The sequence below is a fragment of the Cynoglossus semilaevis genome, chromosome 9 (assembly GCF_000523025.1).
Source record: "Cynoglossus semilaevis isolate Cse_v1.0 chromosome 9, Cse_v1.0, whole genome shotgun sequence".
NCBI lineage: Eukaryota > Metazoa > Chordata > Actinopteri > Pleuronectiformes > Cynoglossidae > Cynoglossus > Cynoglossus semilaevis.
In genome coordinates this window covers 3,492,982-3,504,546 of record NC_024315.1, presented here as the reverse complement: position 1 = coordinate 3,504,546, position 11,565 = coordinate 3,492,982, and the positions used below count along the sequence as shown (strand labels likewise).

At 40.8% G+C, this 11,565-nt stretch overlaps 2 protein-coding genes across 4 annotated transcripts in view; one reads left to right on the top strand and one right to left on the bottom strand.

Moving 5' to 3' along the window:
* Positions 1 to 205: 205 nt before the first annotated feature.
* ift27 (intraflagellar transport 27 homolog (Chlamydomonas)) lies at positions 206 to 8,773 on the bottom strand. 3 transcript variants are annotated; one of them, XM_008316526.3, is made up of 7 exons: positions 8,608 to 8,773; positions 7,170 to 7,249; positions 1,428 to 1,487; positions 1,266 to 1,325; positions 1,072 to 1,189; positions 534 to 643; positions 206 to 319 (listed from the first exon to the last, which is right to left on the bottom strand). In XM_008316526.3, exons 1-7 carry the CDS (start codon positions 8,639 to 8,641, stop codon positions 215 to 217), a joined length of 567 nt encoding a protein of 188 aa, XP_008314748.1. In that variant the 5' UTR covers positions 8,642 to 8,773; the 3' UTR covers positions 206 to 214. The 3 variants fall into 3 exon arrangements, with proteins under 3 accessions (XP_008314748.1, XP_008314747.1, XP_008314746.1); XM_008316525.3 differs by lacking the exon at positions 8,608 to 8,773 and adding an exon at positions 7,663 to 7,827; XM_008316524.3 differs by lacking the exons at positions 7,170 to 7,249; positions 8,608 to 8,773 and adding exons at positions 4,918 to 4,997; positions 5,412 to 5,575.
* An 892-nt stretch (positions 8,774 to 9,665) lies between these two features.
* Positions 9,666 to 11,565, top strand: part of syngr1b (synaptogyrin 1b) — a 16,017-nt gene continuing 14,117 nt past the window's right edge. The window contains exon 1 of the mRNA XM_017035583.2: positions 9,666 to 10,382. Coding sequence (XP_016891072.1) covers positions 10,281 to 10,382 — 102 coding nt within the window. The 5' untranslated portion in view covers positions 9,666 to 10,280. The remainder of the gene's footprint in view (positions 10,383 to 11,565) is intronic.

Genomic DNA, 11,565 nt, shown 5'->3' with positions numbered 1-11,565 from the left:
TCAGATCAAACCTGGAAAGTTCTGGAAGGTCAGTGACAATGAGAACCTGGTGGAGATGTCTGGTACTGCACTGATCAGCTCTGTTTGTAGAGACACCTGTGATGTGTTTGTGCCGTAGTTTCGTGTTTTCTGTTCAAGTGCACTTAGCATCGATCATGATGTCACTTCCTGTAATTGTCTCACTTTGAGTCCAAAAAAAGAGTTGTTTTTTTTTTTAGCCCAGGCTCAGGTTCTGGATGGCCTCCCGGCGTTCATGGTACAGAGAGTGAAAGGCTCGGGCTAAACCACGGAGCGGAGCGTCACAGTTCTCCATCTCCTTCTGCAGGAGACAAACAAGGACAAACATTAATGATTCATGTCGCTGCACGTCTCTGATGTGACACCAAACTGAACCAAACTGAACCAAACCAAACTGAACTGAACTAAAATAAATCGTTCTATTTTTAAACATCTTCCACCAACATGTGAACGTCTCCAGTGTGACCGTCAGGTCGGACGACCACAGGTTAAGATCGTCACTGAACGACACTCACAGCTGACGTCTCGCAGTACTCCAACCCCTGGTTCTGGGCCCATTCTTGGGCTGCAGATGCTTCCACTTCTCTTCTGGAGGTCAGGTCGGACTTGTTGCCCACCAGTACTCCTGAAACACAGATGTCAGAAAAATGTCGTCACTTGTAAAGGCGAGTTTGTCGAGATGGACAAAAAAAATTCATAAAACCGTATTTTTCGTACTATAAGTCTCACTTTTGTGAGTAGCTTTAATATATCAAAATATAAGCTCATTCATTTATGGCCACAAGAGGGCACCATACACCCTCAAAATGCTGCTACTGAAAAGTGCCACACCTAAACCAAGAAGATTTCCTTAAAGCCAAAAACGCTAAAAAAAAGTGTAAAAACTTCTGTAATTACTTTTGTAACGACCAATAAGAAAAAGGCGATTTAAAAGATAAAGTATAAAGTATCTTCCTCTTCCAGATTTGGTAGAAGTGAAGAAGGATTTTCCTAGCCTGTTCAGGTGGATATTTTTTAGCCTAACTTCTCGACCATTGACTCCGTGTTTTTCACCTGGGATGTGAAAACCTTTATTACAGACTCGGACTCGTTCCATCCAGCGGCTGCAGTTGGTGAACGACTGCTTGTTGGTCAGATCGAAAACCAGACACAGCAGAGACGGCTCCCCCCACTGTGGAGGAAAAAGACGTACAGGAAGTTTAACTTTTGAACTAAAAGAAAAATGACTGAGTGTGAAAAACCCTCACCATTTTCTCACAGCCGTCCACTAACGCCTCCTTCCCTGCAGAGTCCAGGATGTAGAGCTCCTGGAGGAGAAACGTTCAAATATGGTTGGGGGACAGTTTATAGATTCAGATGGAATTCATTACATGTTCAAAAACCATCGTAAGCCAAACGTCTGGACTCACCACGCTGTCACTGGTGTCTGGGATGTTCACACATTTCATCAGCAGCTCCACTCCAGTTGTCTGGAAACAAAACACAAACAGGAAGTCGTTGTTTAGGGATGTCCAGTGTTAACTTTTTGCCAAGATCCAATATGCCGGTCCAGTGTTAACTTTTTGCCAAGATCCGATATGCCGATATTGTTTACCTGTACTAACCATTGTGTTGTCACTTAATTTCCGATTCCGATATCTGTTTACCTGTACTAACCCCTGTATGAGTTGCCATAGTTACCATGTTGTTTGGCCCATGTGTGAATTCGATTGTTTAGAAAAACCATATAATTACTCTCTCTTTTGTCGCGTGTCATTATGCACAAAACCAAACCAAATCTGCAGCGGCTGCAGATGTGCGGCGAGCGGCCGAGATTTATTTCTAATTAACGCAGGGGAAACGGAGGACACGGCAGTTTTTCTTTGTAAATGATAGACGTCAAGCAGAGATTGTAGCAAGGACGGAATAAATCTGCACTTGTCACAGGTGCACATTCTTCAGCAGGCACCAGATCAGAGGCGGTCCTAAGTGGACTGGATGGCTGCGGACTGCGGCGTCCCGTGGTAGGAGTTCAGTGGTGACCTTGAGGAGGCCACTTAAGGATTCTTCGCATCAGCAACAAACTCCAAATTGATCTGATCTCCTGAGCTCACACTTAAGTGAGCATGGCAAATGCCGGGGACCAGAACCTTGGAAAGATGCACTTTTCCCACACTGTGAATTACAACGAACGCGCGCAAACTATTCCAGATCAGCATTCATCTGCAGCAGTTCATAACAAGTGCCCGCTGGGACGCACACGAAACACAGAGTTGCAGTAGTGGCCTGGCTCAGGAGCAGTGTAATGAGCTGCCGTGATGCATCGGAAGCCTCTCCCTGGAATGTCAATGAGGGCCTATTAGTAACAAATAAGCTTGGAATATTGCTAACGGGCCATCTGACATTTTCAAAGGACGACGTGAGCAGAAAGGCCTTTATCTACCTTTCAAAATCAAAAGTTGAAGAATGTCAGGGACCACTTTGACGGTCGGCCGACGGACTAAATGGAAGTAAGAAAAAACACTAAAATCTAGCTGCGTATATTTGTGAATTTCGCAGCTGCTCCTGTCGTTATAAATATATAAATATCATCCATGTTTCTTTCTCTACACTCACTTCCAACTCTGACTGTCATGGTGGGTGGCTGCACGTTGGCAGTTGGCTGATTGCTAATTTTGGAAGTGTCAGAGACCTGCATTCTTATACATTTCCACAAGGGGGAGACACCAAGATGCAAAATAGTTGGAAATCTATCTGGAAACTTAATAGAACTTTACTTTTTTCTCCTTTTCCGTAGAGCACGACCTTTAAGACGTCACTCTCCCAGTTGGATCGTCCAAAGCTCGATAAACTGCTACTTAATTACAACTGAAGAGCAACAAAAACAATATCATTGAAATATCACAATATTTCTCTTCACAATATATCGATTTTCTACAGCACTGTGTTGATTTTTTTTTTTCATTTTTAACAGTCCAATATTCCTGGTGTTGGTTCATGTTCTTCTTCTTTTCTTTCTTCTCTAGTGATTCCAAATGTAGATCCCTCTGTTCCAGAGTTAGGAACTGATGTTCAGATGGAACAGAGTCTCAGACTAGGATCACACTGTTTGAAAAAAAAAACTCAATACATTATCGTGCCTATTGTATCGCAATATATCATATCGTCGTCCCTGTATCGTGATACGTATCGTATCGCCAATACAAACTGCTAAAGAAAAACAGGATTCATTTTGATAAATGTAAAGCCAAACTGTGGGAAGCTGTAGGGAGTGGTTGCATAGCAACAAAAGAGACCAGGACCGGTCCTCTGCGATGGACTTTTTTCTTTCACAGTTAATAAAGCAGGACTCGGTGGACACGGGGTCGAGACGTGCGATTCTCTCACAGCCCGCCTTGTCATTTTAACGTAATACCAATGCTATAGGTCGCGCAAATTAGAACATTCTGTGGTACTGAAGCTCCACTGTTTCCAACATGACCAGACCTGCGAACGCAGCGTCGCAAACAAGGAAGTGTGAGAGCAGACGCAGTGGAGAACCCAGCACCGGCCGAGTGCACTTGTTAAGTACCTGTTCTGGTGGCTTTTGGGAATCCTGCTGTATTAATTATCGACACTGCTGTCACTTCAGAACCACCCATACTGCCGACACAGCAGGAGCTGAACAACACGCACACACACTCACACACACTACACACACACACACTCACACTTGGCTCTTGTCCAGTAATGTACTCACCAACCGGTGCTGTACCCTAACCATCTGCAAAGCCTAATAGTAAACTGAGTTAATGTAACAAATAAATGCTCCCACAGGCTGCTCTGATCCATATATTGATTGTGACAAGTGAAGGCATTCATTTGCATGTGCGGTGCATGTGTGCAGTCAGCAGCGTACGTTGACAGTGGGAATCGGTGAGCAGCCGCGACCCCATATATCACCCAGCCAGGTTAATGACACGCTTCTTTCCTTTATGCAGATTAGCATAAATAATGCAGATTAGCCTCCACTGCGTCAGCAGTAATTGGCACGCTATGCTGTTTTGCACTTCAGTGATTCCTGCGCTAGATTAACGAGACCTCTACAGGTCCTTGAAAAGCTTTCCAGGAGTCATGGGAGTAACTACGTTGCATGATCATGAGTTGGCGTGACAGATGCCGTCGGAGGGACGATCAACACCTGGTTCAAGTTTTAATTCCTGGGATTTAGACTAAGTCATTAATTGCACAGATTTAAACTTAAACCTGCTCTGGTTTGTTTCTCTCTGGGAAATCTCGGTAAGAGCAAATCTGAACAGTACTAAGGTGGAATTTTTGCTTAAAAGTCAGAATTTTTATCTGCAGATAAATTTGCTGGCACCGTGTCAGGAAGCAGAGATAAACTTAATGACAAACACTGCACAGCGTGGGCATAAATCTGCTGCTCCTGTACTGGATGTATCCTGGGCAGGCTGTGAGACAGACCCAGGATTTGCTCCTTTAAGCCCGGTGCTTAGTTACCCACACTGAATGTTAAAACACTGTACTGTAAAAAACTGTGGCCAGTCTTTGCAACAGTGAACAACAAAATCCCTTTATCCCCTCAACCGAGTGCTTTACAACTGACTGCTCTGTTATGATTGTCTGATGTGAATATAAATTGTTTCACTACAGAGAATAGTTCAGTGCACTCTGCAGGTCCCTTTCAGTGCTCACAGATACTGTAGTATTACTGATGTATGATGTTTTATTGAATTTATTTTTATTTTTTTTGTTAAGGAAATTTAGAGCCTACTGATTACACCAAACACTGCATTTTACTGCACCCAGGAAACAGACAGAAAAAGGAAATAATAGGGTTAATGGTGATTCTAGTACTTAATACAGTATGAAGTACACTTCAGTGTAAAACTGTAATACTCCTGCATCAACTCCTCTTACCATGCTGTAGTTCTTCTGGAAGAGAGAACCGTCACTGTTGAATAAGTGAGAGAGCGCAGTTTTCCCCACCGCAGCATCTCCTACACACACACACACACACAGAGATTTAAAAAACAATGATCAGTATTATATTGTTTATAAGGGAGCTCTCGTCTGAATGTAGGATTTTTTTTAATCCAGTCAAACTATACGTGAATAAAAATACTTCTGGTTTGTTTCCAAAACAAACGTATTTACAGTCGTTAGGTTATGGTAACAAACTATTTAGCAGCGACGTTATTGAAGTGTATAAAACGTACACGTGGTGACTTGTATTATGTGACGATTCTTCCGACAGCAGCATTTTCTTATTACTAAATTGTTAGCTTTTTTAAATGTATTTGTAACTAAGAAAATTACACATAGAGGTCTAAGGTAATGTTGCTTAGTTAGCATTAGCTTATTTAGAGCTATTGTCCGGTAAGCATACAAATAATTAGAAAAAAATAACTAACCTACGACCAGGCATCTTGCCCTTAGTTTCACCATTACAGACGATATTTTCAAATTGTTTTACGTTAACCTTTCGATTCTGAAAACGCTCTATGAACTTGTTCGATGGAACAAATGTTGCTTAGCTGCGACATGTACACATCGCGTCTCATAGCAACCAGTCACAGAGCTATTTGATTGGTCCAAGCAATATCGCCGTAATAAACAAGGGACAATTGCTATTTGCTGTTTTCGATTACGTAAGCAGAGTAGCGTACAGGAATTTTTATCCCTCTAGAAAGTCTGACAGGCTTCCTTTCGCTCACACCTGGTCAATTTTAAACTTTAAACAATCCAATCTCTTTGTCGAATTGTTTTAATTGCTAGCATTAAGCAATAGCAGATATAGTTAAATTATAGGTAAATAAAGTGCATTTTATAGATTATATTAAAATTATACTCTAAATAAATTAAGGAGAAACCTTTGGACCCACACACTTGGCTCTTGTCCAGTAATGTACTCACCAACCGGTGCTGTACCCTAACCATCTGCAAAGCCTAATAGTAAACTGAGTTAATGTAACAAATAAATGCTCCCACAGGCTGCTCTGATCCATATATTGATTGTGACAAGTGAAGGCATTCATTTGCATGTGCGGTGCATGTGTGCAGTCAGCAGCGTACGTTGACAGTGGGAATCGGTGAGCAGCCGCGACCCCATATATCACCCAGCCAGGTTAATGACACGCTTCTTTCCTTTATGCAGATTAGCATAAATAATGCAGATTAGCCTCCACTGCGTCAGCAGTAATTGGCACGCTATGCTGTTTTGCACTTCAGTGATTCCTGCGCTAGATTAACGAGACCTCTACAGGTCCTTGAAAAGCTTTCCAGGAGTCATGGGAGTAACTACGTTGCATGATCATGAGTTGGCGTGACAGATGCCGTCGGTGCATGATCATGAGTTGGCGTGACAGATACAGTACCGTCGCAGGGACGATCAACACCTGGTTCAAGTTTTAATTCCTGGGATTTAGACTAAGTCATTCATTGCTAATTCCTGGGATTTAGACTAAGTCATTAATTGCACAGATTTAAACTTAAACCTGCTCTGGTTTGTTTCTCTCTGGGAAATCTCAATAAGAGCAAATCTGAACAGTACTAAGGTGGAATTTTTGCTTAAAAGTCAGAATTTTTATCTGCAGATAAATTTGCTGGCACCGTGTCAGGAAGCAGAGATAAACTTAATGACAAACACTGCACAGCGTGGGCATAAATCTGCTGCTCCTGTACTGGATGTATCCTGGGCAGGCTGTGAGACAGACCCAGGATTTGCTCCTTTAAGCCCGGTGCTTAGTTACCCACACTGAATGTTAAAACACTGTACTGTAAAAAACTGTGGCCAGTCTTTGCAACAGTGAACAACAAAATCCCTTTATCCCCTCAACCGAGTGCTTTACAACTGACTGCTCTGTTATGATTGTCTGATGTGAATATAAATTGTTTCACTACAGAGAATAGTTCAGTGCACTCTGCAGGTCCCTTTCAGTGCTCACAGATACTGTAGTATTACTGATGTATGATGTTTTATTGAATTTATTTTTATTTTTTTTGTTAAGGAAATTTAGAGCCTACTGATTACACCAAACACTGCATTTTACTGCACCCAGGAAACAGACAGAAAAAGGAAATAATAGGGTTAATGGTGATTCTAGTACTTAATACAGTATGAAGTACACTTCAGTGTAAAACTGTAATACTCCTGCATCAACTCCTCTTACCATGCTGTAGTTCTTCTGGAAGAGAGAACCGTCACTGTTGAACAAGTGAGAGAGCGCAGTTTTCCCCACCGCAGCATCTCCTACACACACACACACACACACACAAAGATTTAAAAAACAATTATCAGTATTATATTGTTTATAAGGGTCGTCTGAATGTAGGATTTTTTTTACACCAGTCAAACTATACGTGAATAAAAATACTTCTGGTTTGTTTCCAAAACAAACGTATTTACAGTCGTTAGGTTATGGTAACAAACTATTTAGCAGCGACGTTATTGAAGTGTATAAAACGTACACGTGGTGACTTGTGTTATGTGACGATTCTTCCGACAGCAGCATTTTCTTATTACTAAATTGTTAGCTTTTTTAAATGTATTTGTAACTAAGAAAATTACACATAGAGGTCTAAGGTAATGTTGCTTAGTTAGCATTAGCTTATTTAGAGCTATTGTCCGGTAAGCATACAAATAATTAGAAAAAAATAACTAACCTACGACCAGGCATCTTGCCCTTAGTTTCACCATTACAGACGATATTTTCAAATTGTTTTACGTTAACCTTTCGATTCTGAAAACGCTCTATGAACTTGTTCGATGGAACAAATGTTGCTTAGCTGCGACATGTACACATCGCGTCTCATAGCAACCAGTCACAGAGCTATTTGATTGGTCCAAGCAATATCGCCGTAATAAACAAGGGACAATTGCTATTTGCTGTTTTCGATTACGTAAGCAGAGTAGCGTACAGGGATTTTTATCCCTCTGGAAAGTCTGACAGGCTTCCTTTCGCTCACACCTGGTCAATTTTAAACTTTAAACAATCCAATCTCTTTGTCGAATCCATTGTTTTAATTGCTAGCATGAAGCAATAGCAGATATAGTTAAATTATAGGTAAATAAAGTGCATTTTATAGATTATATTAAAATTATACTCTAAATAAATTAAGGAGAAACCTTTGGACCCAAATTGAGGGTATTTATTTTAGGTCAGAATATCATCTAATGTCTGAGTCTCTTTCGATTACACACACACACACACACAGAGATTTAAAAAACAATGATCAGTATTATATTGTTTATAAGGGAGCTCTCGTCTGAATGTAGGATTTTTTTTAATCCAGTCAAACTATACGTGAATAAAAATACTTCTGGTTTGTTTCCAAAACAAACGTATTTACAGTCGTTAGGTTATAGTAACAAACTATTTAGCAGCGACGTTATTGAAGTGTATAAAACGTACACGTGGTGACTTGTATTATGTGACGATTCTTCCGACAGCAGCATTTTCTTATTACTAAATTGTTAGCTTTTCTAAATGTATTTGTAGCTAAGAAAATTACACATAGAGGTCTAAGGTAATGTTGCTTAGTTAGCATTAGCTTATTTAGAGCTATTGTCCGGTAAGTATACAAATAATTAGAAAAAAAATAACTAACCTACGACCAGGCATCTTGCTCTTAGTTTCACCATTACAGACGATATTTTCAAATTGTTTTACGTTAACCTTTCGATTCTGAAAACGCTCTATGAACTTGTTCGATGGAACAAATGTTGCTTAGCTGCGACATGTACACATCGCGTCTCATAGCAACCAGTCACAGAGCTATTTGATTGGTCCAAGCAATATCGCCGTAATAAACAAGGGACAATTGCTATTTGCTGTTTTCGATTACGTAAGCAGAGTAGCGTACAGGAATTTTTATCCCTCTAGAAAGTCTGACAGGCTTCCTTTCGCTCACACCTGGTCAATTTTAAACTTTAAACAATCCAATCTCTTTGTCGAATTGTTTTAATTGCTAGCATTAAGCAATAGCAGATATAGTTAAATTATAGGTAAATAAAGTGCATTTTATAGATTATATTAAAATTATACTCTAAATAAATTAAGGAGAAACCTTTGGACCCAAATTGAGGGTATTTATTTTAGGGCAGAATATCATCTAATGTCTGAGTCTCTTTCGATGATCCATGCAGCAGTTTAGGCCAATGAGCGTATAATCAGATTTGTTATTTATTGGACGTCTATTAATGTAATGGACGTCCTCCACTGAATTATCTCAAAATAAAGCCAGAACATCGAATTTACAGCTAATTGATTTTCACAGTTGGATTAAATAATTTTCCCTTCCCTGATTTAGCGTATTTTACGCGGATAAATTAACAAAATAATTAGATAAGAAAATAAAGAAGGACCTCCAAGTTAACAGAAACATCACTTTTACCATAACTTGCAGTGTTTCATAAATAAATGTGAGTAAGCGCCATTAAATCCTTTTCATTTTGAGTAAATAAAGTGGTCATGTGAGTAAGCGCCATTAAATCCTTTTTTTTCCCATTGTGAGTAAATAAAGTGGTGTTTATATGTAAATAAAAGATCTTTCAAAAATAGAACAGTTTTAGGTTTCTGTATTACTGTGTGGTTTCTCGTGAATGGGGAAACAGCCAAAAATAGGACCGTTTTTCTGTCCGTGCAGCTGTGAAAGGGGACTTTTTGAAGCTGCAATGACGTCACCTAAAACATTACAATTTGTGTCGCTTCAGCCTGCTAATGTGCATGTAACAAAACCCTGCTTTGTGCAACGGACTCCGTATCGTCTCTTTGTCATGCCTGTTGTTTGAACTCGGGGGATAAAAATCCCTCGTGGAAAAAAATGTGATGGCGCGTGACCACCTGTGAGCACAGGCGCGTGGCCGCCCCGTCACTTCAGCGTACACGCCCCCGTTGCGTGGTGAATACGCCCGCGTGCGCGTGTAAGCGCCTGTCCTGAGGCGCGTACACAAGCACACCATCAACACCGGCTCCTGCGCTCGGAGAGAGCATCACCAAAACATTAGCTCCTCTGCCCAGTCACCGAGGAGGACAGGGGGGGGGGATTTTAGAGGTTAAATTGGAAAAAGGGAAACAGAAGCCGTGCGTCAAGGAGCCGAGGAGAAGAAGGCATCAACCTTCCTTAGAAGAAGCAGAGATTAGAAGAGAAGAGGTCGCAGCAGGAGGCAGATCCGGAGGAGTCGCTCTCCCAGCTTTACGTACACACACCCTGCGCCTCCGCTGCAGCGGGGAGGACAGGACAGGAGAGGAGAGGAGGACCAGAGGAAGAGGAGGAGGACCATGGAGGGGATGCAGGCATATGGGGCCGGGAAAGCCGGAGGAGCCTTCGACCCCGTCACCTTCATCCAGCAACCTCAGACCATCATCCGCATCGTGTCGTGGGTGAGTGAAAGACAAACGGGCAATTTATATAAACAAACGGGGGCGCGCACAGATACTTCAGGTGGAAATTTGAAGAATATACACTTTAATCTCCCAAAAAATAACGTTCTTTCAATTTGTTTACATCGTACCTGAAGATTTGTTTTGTCAACACCAGCCGCGTAAACACGACACTGTGACTAAACTAGTGGTAAACAACAGCATGACCAACATATGAACAAATAAAAGTCGACTCTCTTGTGCAGTTTTATGTTTTCTGCGCATGACTGTTCACCAACCCTGCTGTGGACGTGACGTAAACACACCTGTAAAGTTGTCATTGTTAATGTTGTTCATTAGTTGATTTAATTAGACGGAGCCACGTGTGGCCTCCACGTCATCACTAAAATAATGATGACGACGATGATGATGATTATTAATGAGTCAGATAATAAACAATATTTGATGACGTACAGTATGTGATTGACAGGTGGTCCATGATCACAGTACAGTTTGTGCCGAACCAAAACATGGAGTAAAGATCAAGAACCTGTTGCTATTTAACTACTTTATTGTCCCCAGTAAATATTTTTTTCACTAAATTCTCTGTAAATCTGTAATGGATCACTGAAAAGATATTAACAGACCAGGACCAACTAGTCTGAACCTTCTAGAACCTAAGAACAGTTCTGAGCTGAAACACTGACACCTGTTGTATCTTGGTTTAAGTTTATATTAATTTACAGCAAAAGTTTTCATATTTTCTTGTTTTCATTTTTCTTATTGTTTTCTTTAATCTTGGAGCCTAAATTTTGGCCTATAATCTCACTCTCCTTTATTTCCAAACCATCTTCATCCTTTATTTTTTAAACTGGCGTCAGAATAACAATCTGTTCAATAACGTTTCCAACCAAACGTTCTTTCTTAAAAGAACCCTTGTATGTTATAATAAGAGATTAGGGATTAGTAATCCCTAATCACTGAGTGTGACCTGGTTCAATCAAACACATCTCATGTTGCTGTTTGTTTGGTTTTTTTTTAAGCCATGTTTAGTTTGCCCAGTGTTGTTCCACTTCATAACCTCGATCCTGTTCTTGTGTCCAACGCTACGATCTGTGGCAGAAAAAGCCAGAGTGTGGATTATCTCCGCGTGTCTGTTCGTGCACTAAAATAACACCAAGAGGCTTTTCACGTATGCTGAACA